Source organism: Papio anubis, chromosome 12, assembly GCF_008728515.1.
Source record: "Papio anubis isolate 15944 chromosome 12, Panubis1.0, whole genome shotgun sequence".
NCBI classification, from domain to species: Eukaryota; Metazoa; Chordata; class Mammalia; order Primates; family Cercopithecidae; genus Papio; species Papio anubis.
In genome coordinates, this window is record NC_044987.1 from 105659877 (window position 1) to 105683549 (window position 23673).

General features: G+C 42.7%; 1 protein-coding gene across 5 annotated transcripts in view; it reads right to left on the reverse strand.

Annotated features, from left to right (window-relative positions):
* Nucleotides 1-9039, reverse strand: part of ALKBH3 (alkB homolog 3, alpha-ketoglutaratedependent dioxygenase) — a 40917-nt gene extending 31878 nt beyond the window's left edge. For 2 of the 5 annotated variants that reach the window (XM_031653544.1, XM_031653549.1), the window contains exons 1-5: nt 8912-9039; nt 7117-7266; nt 6664-6764; nt 5514-5548; nt 2880-2927 (exon numbers count right to left, since the gene is read on the reverse strand). In XM_031653544.1, coding sequence (XP_031509404.1) covers nt 2880-2927; nt 5514-5548; nt 6664-6764; nt 7117-7195 — 263 coding nt within the window. In that variant the 5' untranslated portion in view covers nt 7196-7266; nt 8912-9039. Of the gene's footprint in view, nt 1-2879; nt 2928-5513; nt 5549-6663; nt 6765-7116; nt 7267-8392 lie in introns of all 5 variants that reach the window. The other 3 variants (XM_031653547.1, XM_031653548.1, XM_031653546.1) reach the window with 3 other exon arrangements.
* Nucleotides 9040-23673: the final 14634 nt, after the last annotated feature.

Sequence of the window (23673 nt, forward strand, 5' to 3'; positions counted from 1 at the left end):
AAGGATAAATGGATGATAGGTAAGGGCTTTTATAGATCATAATTCAAACACTACTCCAGTACTGCTTAGCTGTGAAGCCCTGGGCAAGTTACTAAACCTCTCTGAACTTTGGTTTTCTCATCTGTAACCTGAGATGACATCAACCTCATAGGTTCACTGTAAAGAGTAAATAGAATAAGGCTGGGTGCAGTGGCTCACGCCTGTAATCTCAGCACTTTGGGAGGCTGAGGCGGGTGGATCACCTGAGGTCAGGAGTTCAAGACCAGTCTGACCAACATGGTGAAACCCCGTGTCGACCAAAAATACAAAATTAGCTGGGTGTGGTGGTGCACACCTGTAGTTCCAGCTACTTGGAAGGCTGAGGCAGGAGAATCGCTTGAATCCGGGCGCGGAGGTTGTAGTAAGCCAAGATCACACCATTGCACTCCAACCTGGGCTATAAGAGCAAAACTCCGTTTCAAAAAAAAAAAAAAAAAAGAATAACTAATAAAATGCCTGGCCCTGTTTTATTTAAACAATTGGTAGTCTTCTGAAACTACACTAATTCTAGGGAAAGCTAGAGCTCATTATGACTGTATCAAAATAAACACAGCTAATGAGGGTTCTTTCTCCCACTGAATATGTGTTTACTTCAACAATGCCAACTCAGCTCAAAATAATTTTGGATATCTTTCTTAAGACATCTTCTGAAAGCCCACGGAAGATTCTCTTAAACTGCCTTGGTAGCAAATCTTCACTCTTTGAAGGTGCATCTGATTTTCTGAAAGAGCCAAAGCTTACCTGAAGCCATACCTAGTTAACAGTAAGATATGACCAAAATGATAAAACTGGTTTGAGTGACTTGCTTTAAAAGAAAAGTTCCAAAAAGGGTTATAACCATGGCAGAGCCATTGTTCCAGCGGAAGCTCTTAAGAAATTCATTTAGGGCCGGGCGCGGTGGCTCACGCCTGTAATCCCAGCACTTTGGGAGGCCGAGGCGGGTGGATCACGAGGTCAGGAGATCAAGACCATCCTGGCTAACACAGTGAAACCCTGTCTCTACCAAAAATACAAAAAATCAGCCGGGCGTGATGGCGGGCGCCTGTAGTCCCAGCTACTTGAGAGGCTGAGGCAGGAGAATGGTGTGAACCCCGGAGGTGGAGCTTGCAGTGAGCCGAGATCGCACCACTGCAGTCCAGCCTGGGGGACAGAGAGAGACTCCGTCTCAAAAAAAAACAAAAAAAAAACCCAAAAAAACAAACAAACAAAAAAAGAAATTCATTTAGATGTGTAAGTTCTAATATATTTGTTTTAAATGTCTCATTATTGTATTACAATTAGTATACTCAAGCATTAAGGTGATTTTAATGTTTCAATGTTTTTAAATGTTTTTAAAACAATGACTAATGCCTAATATACCCTAAATAGTATATGTTTAACTACTGAAATCTACCCTAGGCCAGGTATGGTGGCTCACGCCTGTAATCCCAACACTTTGGGAGGCCAAGGTGGGCAGATCACTTGAGCCCAGGAGTTCAAGGCCAGCCTGGGCAATATGATGAAACCCCATCACTACCAAAAAAAAAAAAATACAAAAATTAGCCAGGTGTGGTGGCACACACCTGTAGTCCCAGCTACTCAGACGCTGAAGTGGGAGGGTGGCTTGAGCCCAGGAGGCAGAGGTTGCAGTGAGCCGAGATCGTACCACTGCACCCCAGACTGGGCGACAGAGCCAGACTCTGTTTCAAAAACAAAAAGACAACAAATAAAGAAATTTACCCTAGTGTAGGAATATGTAATATTATATTCAATAATATATAATATGTAATACACATGAAATACAATAATAATATAACGTAGCACTCACAGCACCTAAGTCCAGGCTAGACCCAACTCTAATATCAAGTTACTATGTGGCATTAAGAAAAAATATTCAGGCCAGGCACGGTGGCTCACACCTGTAATCCCAGCACATTGGGAGGCTGAGGCAGGTGGATTAGCTGAGGTCAGGAGTTGAGACCAGCCTGACCAACATGGTGAAATACCGTCTCTACTAAAAATGCAAAAAAATTAGCTGGGCTTGGTGACACATGCCTGTAATCCCAGCTACTTGGGAGGCTGAGGCAGGAGAATCTCTTGAACCTAGGAGGCGGAGGTTGCAGTGAGCCGGGACAGCACCATTGCACTCCAGCCTGGGCTAACAAGAGCAAAACTCTGTCTTGAAAAGAAAAAAGAAAAAATATTCAATCTTCCTAGGTCTCATTTCCTCATCTAAAAAACTGGGGAAGTAATAGCTACGATATCTGACAGAAAGGTTTGGAACTATATCTGAAAATGTTTTGATGCTAGAAATATTATATAAAAAGGAGATACTATCAAATTTTTGCCCCCCAAGAATTTAAGGGGGCAGAAGTTACCTATTTGCAACAAGGGAGTAGACTTTTTTAAACTTTAAGTTTGGGGTACATGTGCAGGTTTGTTATATAGGTATGCTTGTGTCATAAGGGTTTGTTGTACAGATTATTTCATCATGCAGGTGTTAAGCGTAGTGCCCATTAGTTATTTTTCCTGTTCCTCTCCCTCCTCCCACCCTCCACCCTCCGACAAGCCCCAGTGTCTATTGTTCCCCTCTGTGTGTCCCTGTGTTCTCAACATTTGGCTCCCACTTACAAGTGAGAACATGCAGTATTTGGTTTTCTGTTCCCACATTAGTTTACTGAGGATAAAGGTCTCTAGCTCCATCCATGTTCCTGCAAAGGACATGCTTTCATTCCTTTTAACGGCTGCATAGTATTCCATAATGTATATGTACCACATTTCCTTTATCTAGGGGAGTAAACTATTTTAAGAGACTATAACTCAGTGATAATGACAGTCACTTCTTGTGAGGATTCGCTTACCTAGATACACCTGTGGGTGACAGGCTGATTTCATACACACCTTCTCTGCTAAAGAAACAAAGGAAACAGACTTGTTAGTTTGAAGCAAAACAATATGCTCTACCCAGTGAAGAGTTATCCTTCCTAACTGCCAAAGTCCTGGCTCACCAAAGTCATTTAATTATGAGAGAGGCATAATCCCCACCTTCTTCTACCACTGAGATAAAGGGCAAGATCATGGTATATCATTAATGACACTGGGAATGGAACTCTGACAGGATCAGGCCATGGAGACAAAAACTGGGATAAAATCCATTCTGATTTTACCTCTTTTATTCTACCCATAATTGAGGCAGATATGGTCCAGGAATCTATTGCCCAAAGAGGGGTCAAATAGAGCACTGCTCTGGAGAATGTGGAATAGGGGATACATTTAACAGGCAGCAAGCACATCTCAGGGCTCTGGGCTTCTGTTGCTTTCAAAAACATACATCTGATGAGGTTCCTCTTCTGATTAAAATCCTCCTATGGCACCCCAAAACTGCATTCAAGGTCCTCATAATGCAGCTCTATCTTCTGACAGCTCCCATAAACTCATCATCCTCTAGCAGCAATCAACTGCTTGGAATCTCCTGAATACACCATTATGTTTCTAACTCCATGTTTTTCAACATGCTGGAATGCCACCCCATCACCCAGCATCCCCAAACCAATCCGCCTTCAGTTATGGTCTAGTGGAAAACTCTAATTCACCTTTCAAAAATCCTAGCTTCAGCATCACCTCCTTTAAACTTTTCCTGACCTTTAATCCAGGCAAATAATATTAACCTCTCATCCTCTGTGTTACCACTAGACCTTAGATACAGTCTATTTTTTCATGATGTACAAGATTACAATTTATCTGATTAAATGTCTATTTCATTTACTAGACAGTGGGGTCCTGAGGTGCAAAGAATAGGTAGGTTATTGTTTCCCAGTGTCTGCACATAGCAGATGGGCAATAAAGGTTTACTGAATTTAATCAAATGTGAAAATGTATAAAGCTGTTGCAGAACTGCCAGGTGGTGAGGCCCATAATGAGAAGAGTGACACAGACTGGATAGGTATATCAAGACAATTGTGTCAGATCCTTCTGAGAGAGAGATACGTTATAGAGAATAATGCAAAGGGGCACTTTTCACATCACCTTCTGTCATGGGAGTTAGTGGTTCATGATCTGAGCTAGGCTTTTAAGTAGATGCATGAGTGCCTTTCAGTCAAAATGTAGGCATAGCTGTCACACATATTTACTACATTGTCTACATGCATTGTCTATAAAGTTTCCGAGTATACAGAGAACACAGTGTTTCAATATGATATATTTTTGGCCCACATTCAGAAATGGCTCACGGAAGACATTTCCGGCTTTTTTTTTTTTTTTTTTTTTTAACCTAGCAAACTTTAGATAACCAGAATTAACAGATTCCAGGACCAAGTAGGAATGAGTTCTGTCCTTTTTCTCTGACAATTGCCAGTTTTGGGTGGGCCGAATGTCGCATCTGTAGCTTACAACATGTTTCATGGTTTTGTTTATTCTCCTTATCACCAATGAAGGCACTAACACACTTGTTTTTTTAAAAACAACCAAGGCCTGGCATGGTAGCTCATCCCTGCAATATCAGCACTTTGGGAGGCCAAGGTGGGAGGATCATTTGAGCCCAGGAATTCGAGACCAGCCCAGGCAACATAGGGAGATCTCATCTCTACAAAAAATTTTTTAAAAAATGAGCAAGGCATGGTGGTGTGTGCCTGTGGGCCCAGCTACTCGGGAGGCTGAGGTGGGAGGATCACTTGAGCCTAGAAGATGGAGGCTACAGTGAGTTTTGATTATGCCACTACACTCCAACCTGAGTTAACAGAGTGACAGCCTGTTCCAAAAAACTAAAAAATAATAAACAACCAAAGACTATTAGAACTAGCCTGTGACTTTTTCTAATATATACAAGCCAATCTGCAAGCAGTCAAACAGCATAACAAACAGATTGATCATGGGCAAGAACATTTATCTAATGCTAATTTGCTAAGATAAAAGAATAGTTTCTACTGACAATTTATCTACATCAGATGAAAACTGACAAGCATAAAAAGAGGAGTCAAAGCATCTCTCACTAACTTTGGACAAGGACATTTAGACACAGATCAATATAAGAAGAATGTTTACTATCATTTAAACTGTTCTGGAATAATTACATGGTTTTAATAAATGGACTGTAAGCTCATCTACAGCACTAGCCGCTTTCACAGCATTGCTAGTAAAATGGCAATTAATGGCTTCTCAAAGAACCATGCTTCAATGACTCAGGAAAAATCCCTCTCTGTCTTTGCCTGAGAGGTTTAGCTTACTGTCTACCGATATCGGTGAAATAGGGCCAGGAAATCTACACGAGTCAAAGTTTAACATATGGCTATCTTTGTTGCATTTTCCATACCATCAGCAAATTCAGAAAGTCTTCTCAAAAGATCAAGTTTAAAGACATTTGAGATGGGAATATCCCAGACTAAAATTAAGACACTTATTGGGCCATTCTCTTCCAGATAGAAAAAACAGTAAGGAAAGATTCCAGTCTCTTCATTTCACTGTGGGCAACAATTACAGGAAGACAGCAAATTACTTACTCAATCACTCGTGGCTCGGGAGCTCTACGTACTACCTGCAAGGAAATAGGCGGATCTTACTTCTGGAATGTTCTTAATCCTCACAGATACTGACTTACCATATCTTCCCATTTCTGGTCAAAATAAAGTTAAAAACTATCTCTTTTCTATTCCAACTTCTCACTAACCCACCAGAGATCCCTGTCTCTGCTCTTCTTAAAACTACTTCACATTTGCTAGTAGACGGTAAAAGAAGATACAATTATTAATAGAATAAATTTTCCTAGCAGCCAGCAGCTCTGGAAAAATCTTGACAATAATCTTTTTTTTTTTTTTTTTTTTTTTTTTTTGAGACGGAGTCTCGCTCTGTCACCCAGGCTGGAGTGCAGTGGCCGGATCTCAGCTCACTGCAAGCTCCGCCTCCCGGGTTCACGCCATTCTCCTGCCTCAGCCTCCCGAGTAGCTGGGACTACAGGCGCCTGCCACCTCGCCCGGCTAAGTTTTTGTATTTTTAGTAGAGACGGGGTTTCACTGTGTTAGCCAGGATGGTCTCGATCTCCTGACCTCGTGATCCGCCCGTCTCGGCCTCCCAAAGTGCTGGGATTACAGGCTTGAGCCACCGCGCCCGGCCAATAATCTTTTTTAAAATAGGAAAAATGCTATAAAATAAGGAGTTTCAATAATTATTTATAGAGTTGTTACTGTGGCAAGATACCCAACTTTTTAACTTTTCCACATTATTAAAAAGTAAATCTTCACTGTTTCTTACATTTTTCCTCATGGGAAAAAAGGGTTAAAAAAATCAGGCATTTTGCTGTAATAACTGAAATTTTAATCTAATTCCAAAGACGTTGAAGTGCAACAGCACTGAAGACAGCACAGTCTTAGAACTGCTGGAGCTCAAATAACAAATGCAAGCAGGCTCTTATTATGGTGTAACCTCCTTGCCAAAAATGCGGGAATAATATATGACCATAAACTAGAAGCAGACTACGAAGAATCCCCAGACATAGAAAGGAACTGAAATACTTTGCATTTCATTATTATTATAGTTCTTCTGCTCTGCTGTTAGTGAATTTATTCAGTCATTATTTATTTGAGTGTCCACTGTGTGAATATCACTTTTTAAAGCAAATTTTTGTCACTATTGAAGAAAAAACCAAGAATTTACCTGCTGAGGTTCTTTGAACACAAACTCTCTGTCAGAGAGATGATGCTCTTTGTTCTTCCAGGTCTGTCCAGGCTTCTGGTGGAGATGGCTCTTAGCAGTAGCTGAAGCAAGAGAGGGGACAGCCTCAAACCCGGGGAAAGTCTGTTCTCAGCACCTTCTACTAACCAAGGGCCAACAAAGCCCACTTGGAGATGATCTCTATGACATGTAGAAACTAACTGGTAAAGTCAACAGAAGACACTGAAAGGTTTGAGGGTGTGGACTAAATATGAGGAACACTAAAGACCCACCCTTAGCTCACCATCAACAAAACAGACAACATTTCAGCCACATTTTAAACAATTCCTTGACATCAATTGAAATGGAAGTCCATTATAAACCAAAAGGATATAAATAAAAGAGAATGAGAGTTGTCCATATCCACACACACACAAAATCCCTACAGATTCTTGCCTGGCTGAGTAATGGCCTGGCCCTTAGCAGGGGCAGCCCAGGCTCCCTGAACTCGGGCTCGCCGTCTTTTTTCCTCCATGTTGACCAAAAAAGTTTCTGTTCCGAGCTTTGGGAAGATTTTGTTTCTGCTTCAAACTACTCCATGGTTATCTGTTTATTAAAACAAAACAGTGTTTTTTAGTTACAGTTGTGAACAATTACTCCTAAGGCATAATTAATTTCAGGCAGAAGACTCTCAAGGGCAAGAGCCTCTATGTAAAATCAGTTTGTCATCACAGCATTTCAATCAAGAAGCCTAAGTCATTTGGGGCTGCTGGCTTTAGCATTTACCTTTTGTAATCTTATTATAGTACTTTTGGTTCTTTCACAAGAAAGTGCATTTTAAGAAATTCTAAAATCAGGACCTATCACAAACCACATTCCTCTTAATATTCCCCAAGAGTAGAATATAAGGAAACTGTACTATTCCCATTTTCACCTACATGGACATTGAGAAATAGGCTAAGACTGTTTCCAGGCATATATTCCATTATCACCGGCTGCATCAAACTTCCCTGAAAGTTTGTTCAAAACACCTACGGTCCACCTCCAGAAAATCTGATTTAGGATAGATACAGGTATTTGTTTTTAAAACAAGCAGTGTAAGATTTGATACTATGCAGGTATGTATGTGGACCGCAAAGTTTAGTGATGTACCCAAAGTCACTCAGGAAATCAACAATAGGTAGATTAACATTCAACTTTTATTAAATTCCTGTCTCCAGCTAACTGATAAATCCACCTCATAATGGCTAATAATACTAATTTGACAGTTGTGCCAGTAAGTTTAGCCTACAGCAAATACAGAAGCACATACAGCTACCAAAACAAGGAAATTCAAGCCACATGTTCCAAATCTGTAATCTATTTCTTTATGCTTCTACCGAAGAAAGCTTCACACCTCAAGTTCTCAAAGGTAAAAAGCTCATTTTATATTAATAGCTTGCTTAGCCTATAGATTTCCAGGTCCCATCTCCCACCTCTTCTGACTCAGTAGAGCTGAGCCAGGTCCAGGAATCTGTGTATTTCACGAGTTCCCCCAGGTGATAAGCATGTAATTCATTTCATTTAATAGGTGGGGAGACCACAGAGGCTGCCATCTGCCCAGAAGAGTTAATGACAATCAAATACCAATTCTTCAATCCCAGGAGCTCCCGTTTGACATGTTCTCTCACTTGAGGCCCTAAAAGCGTAACACAATTACCTACAATCCCCGCAGAGGATACAACTTGCTCACCTTCTTGCTCCGTTCACTCGGGAGCCATATGTTATTTGTCAGGGAACAACTGTCGAAAATACAGATTCCAGAGCCCCATCCCAGACCTACTCAATTTGAAGAGTCCCAGAATTTGTTACCTAACGCCACCCTCAACCCAGGCATTCTTAATGCACACAGAGCTTGAGAACCAGTGCTGTAAAGGACAAGGACTCTGGCACCAGCCAGAACTCGCTTTGAATCCAGATCTGTCACTTTCCAGCTGCAAGGCCCATAGCAAATGACTTCACCTTTCTGAACCCCAGTTTTTCCTCAGTAAACAGGGAGTCACTTTCTGCACGGTTGAGGTGCAGACTAAGCGAGCTCCGCAGGTGGAAGGGCTTGGTCCTGGCTAAGGGTACTTCCTTTTCCTAATTTAGATTCTTCCCTTCCAGGAGGTCTAGAATGAGGCCCCGGAGGTCGCCCGGGAAGAGACTTCAGGGGTGGTCCTCACAACCCCAGCCCCGCGCACCCAGCAGTAAGTCGGAAACGCGCACTTACGGGCAGAGCCGGGCGCGCCAGTCCAAACCCGCTAGGACTTGCGGCACCCCTCGCAGCCCGGTACCCACTACGCAGTCTGTGGTCGGAACCTTAAGAGTGAAGCACCGACTCTAGCAACTCCCAATTACAGGCCGCGGCGTCAGGCACTTCCTCTCGATGTTACGCAGCGCCGCCGCTACTTCCCGTGCACCGTCCTCAGTCCGGGTAGTCCCAAATCCCCCGCGCCTGAAGGGCCTAATCACCGAAGGTGCTGATGAGGGGAGAGAGGTTGCAGCGGACAGGGATTGAGAGTGCGGTGGGGCGGTGTGAAGGGGTCGGGGTTTGGAAAAGATGGAAGTGAAGGCGTGTCTCCTACGTGAGTTCCTCGAAACTGGAGATGTTTAAGGATCGGCATCTTTGTGGCAGAAAGAGCGACCGGGTCCCTGCGGGGCTAAAGGGAGAGGAGTTTAGAGGACCTGGTTATAATGTGCTAGGCAAAATGATTTGCATTTTATCCTAAAAGCCACGGAGAGGCTGAGATGAGACTCCTTTGTGTTCCTATTGCAGCCTGTGCACGCCTCCGAACACAGAATTTACAGCAGGGCATAGGACCACGCCTTAATTCGCCTTGGCTCTCTCCAGTGCTAAGCAAATTTTGCTTGAGTGAACAGACCTACTTTTTGGTCCAGACACCACCATTTTCCAGGTGTATAATCTAGGGCAAGTACTCTGCCTCTGTTAAATGGGTATCGCTCTAGTTGGGAGGATTAAGTGAGATAATGCATTTAAAGAATATAGCACAATGCCTGGAACACAACAAAAACTCAAAAAATGAAAAAGAGTTCACCCCATTTGAGCTCATGAGAAACATCTTTAAAGTGGTCATGTTAAACCATGTACTTTACAGTATGAAAATAGCAAAAGTAGCACTGAATTGACTGTTTTATGCAAGTCATTATCTAAGATCTGCCAAAGTATAGTCACTGTGGAAATCTTTAAAATAAACCTGGTATGAGTGTTTACCTGCAGGAAGCTCATTATAGGTACACCTCATTAATGTACCTATATTGTTGCTACTATCAAATGCATTTTCACAGCACTCATTATTATTTGTTATACTTTGTGACACTGAAGGAAAAAATGATTTATCCTAGAGCTGAAAGAAGAGAAAATGCTAAGCCTAGATTACAGTTTTTTTCCCCCATCAACTAATTTGTCAGTGTCTGCTTCTGGCTCAGGAACTTTGGCTGTATCTTCTAAAAGATATCATTTCTTTCTTTTCAATGATTATAGTTTTGGAACAGGAACAAAGAAGTCTGGATTGAGGAGTTCCTAAAAGTAGTGATTAACACCTCTTCAGCCTCTAAGTAGTGTATTTCTCAAAAATCAATCCGTGATTTACTTGCATCTGAAATCATCGCTTTTTTTGTTTTTCCAGAATCACCTGCGTTTTTAACAAATACCCAAGTGATTCTGGTGCACAAAATTTTTGAAAACTTCTAGGACTCATGTAGAAAGACAAATTGTTCTGGTTTGAATGGGCCTGAGGAGTTTCCCAGGACACAGGACTTTAAGTGCTAAAGCCAGGACAGTCCCGGGCAAACTGAGATGGTTGGTTACCCTAGACAATGCGAGTATATAGTATTAGATGTTCTTAATGGTCTTGGCATTCTCATTAGGGTCTTGATTTTCTTATTTCTATTTGTAGTATTTGGGTTTTTATCAGGAGTTGGTGGTAGAGACCATGGGAGAAGGAATGACGGCCAAGTGTGTTGCCAGTTTTCAACCTATTGAGTCTCTATTCCAAATCCATCCTTCACTACCCTGCTTGCAATATTGGAAGGTTTCTCCCTTGCCTTTTGGTTCAATGGGCAGTAAGCTTCATCAGTGGAGGGTGCTGGAGGAACTTTAGAGGAGGAAGGAGCTCTTTTTTTCTGGTTCCAGTGTGCTCCTCTCAGCTGGCTCTTTTGTGCACAGTGGCCCACAGTGTTTGACTACTCCATGTGGGCTGAATTACAAGGTTAGTTTCTCTTGTGAAAGTTAAGGCATCAATTGGGAAGGAATGGAATCCCAAAATTTGAAATAAGCACTCTGCTTAGACCCAGATAACCAACAGTCTTGAACACCCACATCATTCTGAGTCTTCCTTGGCAGTGGAAGTAGCTTGCCCTCCCAAGTCTGAGGAGACTAGTCATTCTTTGCTTGAAGACACTGCTATGCCCTCAGTTGGGGCAGATGACTTCAAAAGGGAAGCTCATTCTCTACAAGACCCACCAGAATTTACTTCCCATTCTTCTGCCCCATTGCCACTAGACATTAACTAGGTTCAAACCTCATTAATGTTCCAGGTAGGCTGATACACACTATGATATGATAAAACAGTTTGCACGCTGAAAGAATTATACTAATTACACATACTATGCTAATGTGTGGAATGTGTGGAAGTGGATTCTAAGTGTTTTAAACTAAGGAGGGCAGTATATATTACTGTATCAGGCCAAATTTTATGGAGGCATTTACTAGAGTGCCTTTACAGACATTGTGTTGACTCATGCAACTGGAAGTGACTTTAACAGCTTATTTGGTGGATTTCTTGAAGATTTAACTCAACAGTAGTCTATAGTTAATACTATTGAGATGCCAAGGCATGATGTAGAGGAGGGAACCCAAAGACTGAGAGGGGTAGAAGTGTTGGACTGAATTTATCGAATGTGACCTTGACCCACATGCAATACACACAAACACAAAAACTATATCCTACAGCAAGATCCAGAAGATGCTCCTGTTTCTAAGGCATTGAGAAATACTTTAGACAAGGGAGCGCTTGCATCCTTGGAAAGCTCTGTGGTTGCTCTCCTTTGCAGGCCAGGTATGATCATGGAAGATGCCAGCATTGAGTTGTGTTCCCTGGTTTTAGTGGAGATGATGAGGCCAAGTGGCAGTACTTAATTGTTAAAGGTAGGGACATCGATCCTATACAGAAGCCAGGACATATCAGTAATCAGAATATGTTAGTCTATAAGGATCTTTGGTAGTGGCTGTGGTGTCCCTAGGAATGAAATAGATGGGCAGCCTACTAGAGAATAGTTTGATCTATCTAACAGAAAAGAAGTCTATGTCTAGTAGCCAAAAACCTTACCTGAATGCCACACTGGATAGACATAGTCTCTCACCTAGTTTCCAGACAAGTCATATCACAAACCCAAACCTCTTGATTGACAGGGAAGCCACATCTCTTGGAGGAAGGACCCTGCACCATTGACACAAGTATATACTGTAAATTTTCCTCCAAACCTTCATCCAAGTGAATGCAGCCATTTACTCAAATGGTTACACATTGGGGAAAAGTAAGTACCCAGGTATTTTAGAGTTTATTGAGCAATGGCTCTGAACTAATTCCTGGAAACCTAGAACACCTCTATAGCCCATGAATGAAAGTGAGGGCTCATGATGTTCTGGTGATAGATGGAATCTTAGTTCAAGTTTGACTCACAATGGACCCAGTTGTCCACAGATCCATCCAGTGGTTACTTCCCCAGTTCCTGAATGTATACAGATGCTCCCTTGACTTATGATGAGGTTATATTCTGATAAACCCATTGTAAGTTGAAAATATCATAGGTCAAAATGCATTTGCTACACCCAACCTATGGAACATCACAACTTAGCTTAGCTTGCCCTAAACATACTCAGAACACTTACATTAGCCTAAGCTGGGCAAAATAATCTGGCACAAAGCCTGTTTTATAATAAAGTGTTGATCGATCATGTAATTTATTGAATACTGTACTGAAGTACAGTTTGTACTAAATGTGTACCACTCTTCCACTATCGTCAAGTCAAAAAATCAATGGAACCATCATAAGTCAGGGACCATCTATAGTTGGATTAGTTATATTTGGCAACTGGCAGAATCCCCAGATTGAACTCTCTGACCCACAGAGTGAGGGCCCGTTGGTAGAAAAGGCTACATGGAGACTCCTGGAACTTCCGCTCCCTACTAAGATAGTAAAGACTAGCAATACCACATTCCTGGAGGAATTGCAAAGATTAATGCCATAATCAAAGACTTGAAAGAATCAGATGATAATTCTATCACATTCTCATTCTCATTTAATTTACTGTTGGCCTGTGCAGAAATCAAATGGATCTTGGAGAATGATTGTCGGCTGTTGTAAATTTAATCAGGTAGTTACTCCATGACTCCAATACAGCTGCTGTCCCACATGTGCTATCTTGAGTGAGGCAATTAACATAACCTTTTGCCTTTGGTATGCAGCTCTTGACCTGGCTAATGACTTTTTCTCCATATTAATTTACAAGAAACATTCTGCCTTGGCTGAGCGTGGTGGCTCAGGCCTGTAATCCCAGCACTTTGGGAGGCCAAGGCAGGCACATCGCCTGAGGTCAGGAGTTCAAGACCAGCCTGACCAACATGGTGAAGCTCCATCTCTATTAAAAATACAAAAAAATAAAAAATTAGCCAGGCATTGTGGTGCACACCTGTAGTCCCAGCTACTCGGGAGGCTGAGGCAGGAGAATTGCTTGAACCAGGGAGGTGGAGGTTGCAGTGAGCTGAGATTGTGCCACTGCACTCCAGCCTGGGTGACAGAGTGAGATCATGTCTTTAAAAAAAAAAAAAAAGGAACATTCTGCCTTTACTTGGCAGGACAAACAGTATACTCTCATAGTCTTGCCTCAGAGATACCTCAATTCTTCTGCTGTCATAGTATAGGGCCACCTCTTATCCTGACATCCTACAAAACATTACACTAGTCAACAATAATGATGACATTGTGCTGATTGGATATGGTGAACAGAAGGTAGAAAGTGTTTTAGATGCTTTAGTAAGACATGTGTGAGCTAGGTGTGGTGGCTTATACCTGTAATGTTATGCATGGGCCAATACGCCCATGAACAGAGTAGTCATGGTGGCAGGGATGGAGGATAGGCATGGGCTCAACAATTTGAACTTCCTTTTCTCAAAGTTGGCCTGGCTAACGCTACTGCTGCATACTTACCCTACAAATAGCCAAGACCAATACTGAGCTCTCCATATGTCACCATTCATCAGGCAACCATCCAGCCACTTGTAACAGTTTGATTACATTGGACCTTTTCCATCATAGGGTAGAGATTCATCTTCACTGGAATATACTCATATTCTGGATATGGGTTTATTTATCTTCCTTGTATATACTGCTTTGGCCAGCACACCATCTGTGGACCCACCAAATGTCTTATTCCCCTTCATGGTATTCCCTGATCAAGGAACTCATTTCACAGTAAAGGAAGTACATCAATGGGCTTAACTTCTCACCCATTGGAAACAGTTTGGCTAATTGAAAGATGGAATGGCTTACTGAAGACTTAGTTATGGCCCCAATCAGGAGACAACCCCTGAAAGGTTAGAGTTCTGTATTATTGGATGCAGTTTATGCTTTGAATCAGAGATCGAACTATGGTGCTCTTTCTCCCTTAACCAGAATACATGATGCTGGGAATGAGGGGAAAATGAGAGTGACCCCTTTCAGTCATATAATTATTAACCCACTTGCTTCCTGTCCCAGCAACACTGAGCAGTGCTGGTTTGAAGGTCTGCTTCCTCAGGGTGGGAGTGCTTATACAAGGACTATGTCTGGAACCAAAAGTATTTTCGCAGGTGCCTCCTGGTACTTTGTGTCCAGTAAAAAAAAAACATAAAGAAAACTACAAAAGCAGCAACAACAAAACAACAGAATGATGAATAACTTGGATTAAGAATGAAGATTTGTGTTGTACCATCAGGTAAAGAAATCAGTCAACTGAGGTTCTGGCTAAGGGCAAGGGAAATATGGAAGAAGTAGTGGAAGAAGCCACCTGTGATGTTGTAACCAATAACAGAAACAAAGACTGTTTGAGCTTTGTATGTTTTCTCTTTGCTAGTTATATGTATGTGCCTTTGTATATGCAAATCGTGTTCTTCTCTTTCCATTTTATACGCATGTAGTTGGAGATTACATTTACAGTTTAGTTTCTAGGTAGCAGAACATTCAGTAGGATTATGGTTGAATTTGAAGATCATTTAATGCGGTCAATAGTAGATATGGTGACTGTTGGAAGTTCATTTGGGGGGAAACAATGAGAACGCATTCACTTCTATGAAGGATAGCTGTATCTTGTTAGGTGGAAACAGAGATGCTGTGTTGATCCTACAGAAGTTAAAATGTGTGTAGAAGGGTGGTGCATATGGAAACTGAGTAGCTGAAGGAGTGGACTCTGTGAATCATCAATCCTTATTAACTCTCTGCTCCAAACCCACCCTTTATTGCCTGCTTGTTATACTGGAACATTTCTCCCTTGCTAGCTGATTCAATAGTAAGCTTCATTAGTCAATAGTCCTGAAGAGACCCTGAAGGAGGAAGGGGCTCTTAAAAAACTTTTTAAAATTAGCCCTTATAAAAGAGGAAAAGGCAGGCCGGGCGCGGTGGCTCAAGCCTGTAATCCCAGCACTTTGGGAGGCCGAGACGGGCGGATCACGAGGTCAGGAGATCGAGACCATCCTGGCTAACACGGTGAAACCCCGTCTCTATTAAGAAATACAAAAAAAAACTAGCCGGGCGAGGTGGCGGGCGCCTGTAGTCCCAGCTACTCGGGAGGCTGAGGCCGGAGAATGGCGTAAACCCGGGAGGCGGAGCTTGCAGTGAGCTGAGATCCGGCCACTGCACTCCAGCCTGGGTGACAGAGCGAGACTCCGTCTCAAAAAAAAAATAAAATAAAATAAAAAATAAAATAAAATAAAATAAAAGAGGAAAAGGCTCCTTTTTCCTTTTCCCTTTCCCTTGCCCTTTCTTTCCTTTCTTTCTTTCTCTCACAGAGTCTCGCTCTGTCTTCCAAAGTGTTAGGATTACAGGCATGAGCTCTGTTGCCCAGGCTGCAGTGCAGTGGTGCGATCTCTGCTCACTGCAACCTTCACCTCCCGGGTTCAAGTGATTCTGCCTCAGCCTCCCACGTAGCTGGGACTACAGGCGTGCACCACCACACCTGGCTAATTTTCGTATTTTTAGTAGAGATGGGGTTTCACCATATTGGCCAGTCTGGTCTCAAACTCCTGACCAGAAGAGGCTCTTTTTCATAGTTCCTGTGTGTTCCTCTGTACTAAGTTGAATAATATCCACCCCCAAATTTATGTCCACTCAAAACCTGTGAACATGACCTTATTCAGAAGTAGGGTCTTTCCAGATGCAATCAAATTAAGATGAGGGCAGAGTGGATTAGGGTAGGTCTGAATCCAGTGACTGCTCTCCTCATAAAGAGAGGGAGATTTGGAGACAGAGGGACAGAGAAAGACAGGAGAGGACGCCATGTGAAGGTGGAAGCAGAGCTTGGAGGGATGTTGCCACAAGCCAAGGAATGTCTGGAGCCACCAGAAGCTGGAAAAGGTGGGGAAGGATCATCACCCAGAGCCTGTAGAATCCACATCCCTGCTAATACCTTGATTTGGGACTTCCGGCCTCCAGAACTGTGAGAGGATGGATTTTTGTTGTTTTAAGCCACCCCATTTGTGATAATTTGTTATGGCAGCCCTAAGACATGAACACATCTTTGCAGCCAGCTCTGCTATGCACCATGGCCAGCAGAGCTCGGTACCTCCTCTGGGCATCTTCCCAGCACCACAGTGAGTTCTCTTGGTGCAGCACGCCAGCAAATTTCGCCATCCAGCAAAACACCACCATGTCTCCTCCAGTGAGGTTTGGATCCTTAACCCTGGCAGATGGGAGCTGTTTCTGAGTTGTTTCTTCCTCACTGTTCTGCCTCAGACTAGAGGTAGAGGCTGTTCCCTGCATCTGTTACACCGTCTGAAAGGAAAATAAAATCTCGGGACCCTAATTCACTCTGCCAAAAGGAAAAATAAAGCTCAAAGCTGAGTCATGCAAGAAGCTGCCTTTCCTTTTGTTCCCCAACAGAGAGCTACAGATTTAGGTTAAATATCTCCATGGGTAGCCCCTCTATGTTCACCCTATCTAATGTAAAATGCCAATTTACCGGGTGCAAGATGAATACATAATTGACTATTCCCCTACCTGCTCCTTTTCTCTAGTGTCGTGGATCACCAGACCCTCTCTCTTTCCCCTCCAGCCCACTTTTCCCCTTTAACTATTAAAGCCCTCAAAAATCATCTTTGGAGAAAGGCACAGACCACAGACTTTCTGTGATTCCATGTTCTTTTCTTCCAGATGTGTTCGTAACCTTGGCAAAAATAAACCTCTAAATTGATGGAGACCTATCTCGGATACTTTTTGGTTTACACTTGTGTTCTTAGAGTTCTCTTTTTCCCTTTGTCAGTAACCCCCTATTACAGTTAATAATTCTTTCTTTTTTCTTTTCAACAGAGTCTCGCTCTTTTACCCAGGCTGGCAGGCTGCAGTACGGTGGTGCAATCTCAGTTCACTCCAACCTCCACCTCTTGGATTCAAGCAATTCTCCTGCCTCAGCCTCCTAAGTAGCTGGGAGATGTGCACCACCATGCCCAGCTAAATTTTTTATTTTTAGTAGAGACAGTATTTTGCCATGTTGGCCAGACTGGTCTTGAATTCCTGACCTCAAGTGATCCACCCGCCTCGGCCTCCCACGGTGCTAGGATTGTAGGCGTGAGCCACCAACCACGCCCAGCCTATTTCTTTCCTGTCCAAATGATTATGTAGCTTCTGTCTCCTGATTGAGTCCTGATGGTTTCAGTGGGAATGCGGCATCAGGAGTTGAACGCAAAGGCTAACTCCCTGGGCCCCAGGTTGGCCTCTGTACATCACTGATTTGCCTCTGAGTTGGGTCCTTGCTATCCTAGCCCATCATTCTTGTGTTGCTTGCTCTCTCTAGTTTGTCCTCACCCAAGACTGCCCTCCTAAAGTAGATGTTGCTGGTTGCCTTGCTCCTTTGAAGCCAGCATTTCTTAGCATGTGGTTGGAAAGGTAACTGCATGAGAATCACTAGGGGATGCTGCAAAAATGCACATTCTGGGTTAAAAATGCACATTAGGATTCTGGGTTAGTAGGTCTGGGGCAGGGCCCAGCAATGTGCTTTTTTTTTTTTTTGAGATGGAGTCTGGCTTTGTCACCCAGGCTGGAGTGCAGTGGCACGATCTTGGCTCACTGCAACTGCCACCTCCCGGGTTCAAGCATTTCTCCTGCCTCAGCCTCCTGGCCGCCACGCCTGGCTAATTTTTTGTATTTTAGTAGAAACAGGGTTTCATTGTGTCTTGAACTGCTGACCTCAGGTGATCTGCCCGCCTCAGCCTCCCAAAGTGTTAGGATTACAGGCGTGAGCCACCCACGTCTGGTAGTAATGTGTATTTTTAACAATGCTTTGTTCCATTTTGCAGGTACCTGCACCATTCTCTGTACCCTTTCCCTCTGTTTTCCAGAGGTGATCACTTCCCACTCAACAGTTATCTCATACCCTGGATGGCAAAGCTGATAGATGCTTTAAGTGCTGGTAACTCTTAACAGTGATTCTGAGTGAGCTACACCCTCTAGCCTATTTTCAGTTGCTGATTTTCACACCAGGCTCTTGCCAAACGTTCCCTGTTTCAATCATGTGCAGCTTGTGGAGCACCTGCTGCTGTATTCCTGAGAAAATCCAACCCAAGGAAAATAATGGCACATCATGCTAATAGCTCTCAGTAAAGGTGCTGCATAGAGAAATTCCCATCCCATGTCTCACTGCCAAAGGTTTAGCAGCTCCCAGCTTGAGCAAGGAGGGTGGGAAGGGAACCTGCCAACCTGAGGCATGTTTGCTATGAGGCTTTCAGCTCTCTGCCAACTTTCAACAACGTTGAAGGGTAGAGGACACTTTCCCAGACTCCAGACAGGAGTACCTTCTGTTCAATGCCCAGCATGATTGTAGATGCTGCAGGAGGTCAAATCTCCTTCCAGTGAACCACAGGGTAAACTGTTGTGAGATACAATTAAAAAACAGTGTAATTGGATGTGAAATTATGGAGGGCAGACAAAAACCTGGGGAACAAGAGATCACTAGAGGTTATAGTCATTAGTAAAGTCATTATGGAGTGTAGGGAATTATGTCAAGGTTTTAAATTATGTAGCATTCAGACAGCTTGAAGATATTCTGATAGTTACGTAACCCCTAAAAAGAGTAGGCAACATTTACACATTCTTATTTCTAAAAAATAGCAAATAATAACATTAGTTAACATTTCATGAACGCTTCTTACATGCCAAGTGCTGTTCCAGTCACTTATGTGCCTACACTGATCTAATTCTAAGAACCAAGTTACACAGGCATTATTATTATTAGACCCATTTTACAAAGAAGATTGAACCACAATGCCATATGATTCCACTGTGCCACTTCTCTGCAAATACATGCCAGAATGAAAGCCAAATTAGGAAAGATAGGACTATTCCTAAAATGACATATGAACCATTTCTTGGGACCTCATTGCTGGTGTCTTTCAGTGACTTCAAAAAAGAAGAGTTGGTAGCAGTATAATCCAGCAGCCCCTGAGTTATCAAGCATTCTTGATGGTTTTATCTGGAGAGCTTAGCAGATTGCTCTGTAGAGCTGCTGAGTCCTCAGAACCATGGGAATGGCATCATTTTGAGTCTCTGAACTATGATGTCAGATAAGACTTGGTTCAGATCTCAGCTTCACTACTCCATTGGTGGATAACTTCAAACAAGTTACTCAGTTTTCCTTGTCTGTTGGACTGTGTGAAGATTCACCCACACATTCATTCATTCATTTAATCTGCACATACTGAGTACTGACTGCAGCTAGCAGTGTGCCAGATGCTAGGGACAAAGTAGTGTTCAAGACAGACTTGGCTCCTGCCCTCATGGAGGTAATAGTCTAGCAGGGGAGGGGAGGTAGACATTTTTAAAATAAGCAAATACTACAGTTGCCATATTTGCTATGAGGCTGTACCATGGGGGACCTAACCTAGCGGAGTCATATCCCCAGTGTGTGCTGAGTCCTAGGCTGGCTGAGAGTTTTGCCGATCTGGGTCAGGCTCAGCTGGGAGGTCAGCAGCTGAGGGCTGGCTGGTCTAGACTAGCCTTGACTCCATGGGGTCCCTCAGCTTTGAACAAGCTCACCAGGCATGTTCTAATAGCGGTGGCAGAGAGAGAGAAGTGGGTAGAGGAGGGGGTCATGCATACAAACACACAAGAACTTTTGAAACCCAGGCATGGAAGTGGTATGAAATTACCTCCACTTCATTTATTGGCCAAAGCGAGCCAGCTCATGTTCAAGGAGTGGGGAAATTGACTTCATCTCTTGATTGCAGTTGTTGCAACATCACATCACAGAGGGCACAAATACTGGGAAGAGCAGAGTAGAGTAGAAAGAGCCATTTTTGAAATCAGTCTACCACAGTCAGTGAGAAACTGAAAGGGGGTTCTGTGGGAGTAGAGAGTGAGGAAATGAGTCATGAGATGGGGTAAAAAGAAGCCACACCATGCAGGCGTTAAGAGGCACTAAACAGTGAAAGTTAATTTAATTGCTGCTTGGCCTTTTGGCTGAGACCAAGTGTAGTAAATGTTAATTTACTACAGGAGCCGTGAGATGAACATTGAACACTCACTCTCCCCACTCCCCCTTATTTTCCGTCTCATAGAATGATGTCACTTGGACATTGTTGTCAAGTTCATTTGTTTTAGGTGTGTACCTTAGGCAGGGATTGTTCTTTCCAGTGCTTAGGATGCTTGTCAGCAAATATTCAATAAAAGCTTCTTACTGAATAAATAACAGAGTACCTGAAATTATTAAGTTAATGATTAGACGACCATTGCTTCCTGTGTCTTGGGAGTAAATTATCCACTTTCTGGAAGCAAAGTCATTATGTTGAGAAGCATGAAAACTAAATCAGTGTGCCTAGGTTGTCTTGCACTGAAAGAACCAAAGAAAGCATGGCTGTGAAATACGATATTCATCTGAGTTTCCGTTTACAGCTTTTCCATAGGTTGTGTGGTGCTTGGCATTAATGACCATTGATTTGTCCAATTTTTTTTTTTTCTTTGAGACGGGGTTTTGCTCTTGTTGCCCAGGCTGGAGTGCAATGGCGCGATCTCAGCTCACCACACCCTCCATCTCCCGGGGTTCAAGCAATTCTCCTGCCTCAGCCTCCTGAGTAGCTGGGATTACAGGCATGCGCCACCATGCCTGGCTAATTTTTTTGTATTTTTAGTAGAGACGGGATTTCACCTTGTTGGCCAGGATAGTCTCGAACTCCTGACCTCATGATCTGCCCACCTTGACCTCCCAAAGTGCTGGGATTACAGGCGTGAGTCACCACGCCCAGCCTGGTTTGTCTGATTGTTAAATGCAGCCAACATCTGCACTAAGCAGGGATGCATGAATAAGAAACACAATAAGCTCAAATTATTCCCATACATTCTGGATAAATTGAGCATTTAAGAAAGTGGCCTTACAGGAGAATGGTGTGAACCCGGGAGGCGGAGCTTGCTGTGAGCTGAGATCCGGCCACTGAACTCCAGCCTGGGCAACAGAGCGAGACTCCATCTCAAAAAAAAGAAAGAAAGAAAGAAAGAAAGTGGCCTTATAGCTTTCAGAAGATTTCTAGTACCATTAGTTGGGCAGAAACAACATTTATAAGGTGTGAGTCTGAAAAAATTCTTCCAGGTCTTGCACCATTGTCTTCCCAGGGACAGAACCATGGCTTTGCAATGATGAACTAGTTGGTAATACATTAGATTAGGTAGGAGAATCTGAGCTGATGTATTGAAGCACACAGAGCTTCTACTTCTAGAAATGAGATAAGTTGGAGATCTTGAAGGCTGTCTTCTACAAAACACCTCCAGATGAAAGATAAAATACCCCTTTAAATGAATTAGCCTGTGCAAAAGACATTTCTTCTGGTATCAGGACAATGTAGAAACATGAGCCCAGAGAGATGAATAAGCTGGGACATGTACTGCTCATGGGTGGCCTAATTGCTTGGATATTCCTGGGTATAGATGGAAGTAGATGGATTGGGACAGAACAGGAGACAAAACCCATGAAGGGGAATCATAGCAGAGACCTTCTGCATAAAGCCGGGACCCAGGAAGGGGCTACACATGCAAAAGATGAGCCAAGGAAAAATTAAACAAACAAACAAACAAAAAAACAAAGGAAAAGAAAAAGAGAGAAAAAGCCCAAAGAGGAAAACAGCAAAACAAAACAAAACAAAAAAACCCTTTCTCTCTTGAGTTTAATTCAGGGTGAGGGGGAAAAGTCTCCCCCAGGAATTCATGGTGACCCACGTCTTTACATAGGTGTGGGGACTGAACTAACTCCATTTGCCCAATGCTGTTCCCCATCCACCAAAATATAAATAGATAAATAAATATCCAACACACAACAAAAACCTAGCAACTGTGTAAGCTGAGAATTTTAATTTAAAGATCAAAATTGGTAGTGTCGCCATGTCTGATGCAAACAAACATGAATTCTCCCATGAAGAATTTACATTTAGGGCCTTGAATAATTTGCATATAGTTATAATGAGCATAAAGTCATACACATACACACACATCATGAAAAATACAGGGGAATAAAGCACCATTAGCAAGAGTCAGCAGAAACAATAGAAATATTTGTAAAGATTATTGGATTACTGGAACTATCAGATACAGAATATAAAGCTGCTTGATGTGTTTACATAAATAAAGGAAAACATTTAAAACATAATTATAGTTCATAACTACCAAATAATGCATTTTTGAAAAACATCAAAATATAATAATTAAAATTGAAAACTTAATGGAGCTTTTGCTTTTTGGACATAGCAACAGCAAGCCATTACTCCACCATAACTTATAAATACATTATATCTATTTTTTTCTTTGAAGACACTGGAGACCTATGTAAACAATGACTTAGCTTACCTAAAATTCTTAAGACGGAAAAACATTTCCTGAGTGAGCTGGCCATATTGTTCTCTGAGGACATTTTTCAAACGTGATAGCTGAGGACTGGGCCTGCTAATAGTACTGGAATCTTTACTAGAGGAAAGAGAATCCAACAGACATTTTGACAGCCATTGGGATGGCATGATGGATTGGAATCTAGAAAATCCCACAAATGCATGGCCAGTTTGCCCTATGGGGCATTTGCTGAGTACTAGGGCAGCATGGAAAGGTGGAGGGTGGGGCTGGGAAGACAAGAAAGACAAGGTAAAACCTTTCATAGTCTTTTTTTTTTTTTTGAGACAGGGTCTCACTCTGTCACCCAGGCTGGAGTACTGTAGTGCAATCACAACTCACTGCAGTCTTGATCCCCCAGGATTAAGTGATCCTCCAGGCTCAGCCTCCTGAGTAGCTGGGATCACAGGCATGCACCACTACGCCCAGTTAATTTTTGCATTTTTACAAGAGACAGGGTTTCACCGTATTGCCCAGGCTGGCCTCGAATTTCTGGGCTCAAGCGGTCGGCCCACCTCAGCCTCCCAAAGTGCTGGGGTTATAGGTGTGAGCCACAGAGTCTGGCCCCTTTCATAGTCTTGATATGCTTGGAAACAAAATTCTGAGAAAGACAAGTCCGCAATAAACACATGGCAGGCCTCATTCTGTAGACATTTGAAACTATAGAGCACTGAATCTAATCAAGGTGGCTTCCTAGCCCTAGCTCAGTTCAATTCCTAATGAAGTGATGAGTTCTCACCCTACTCAGCAGGGAAAGGGCAAACCCTCTATGGAGGAAAATACGATCAACTTCAGTCTTTATGGTTCTTTAAAAATAGAATGTCTGCCATACACTAAAAAAAACTATGGAACATGCAAGGA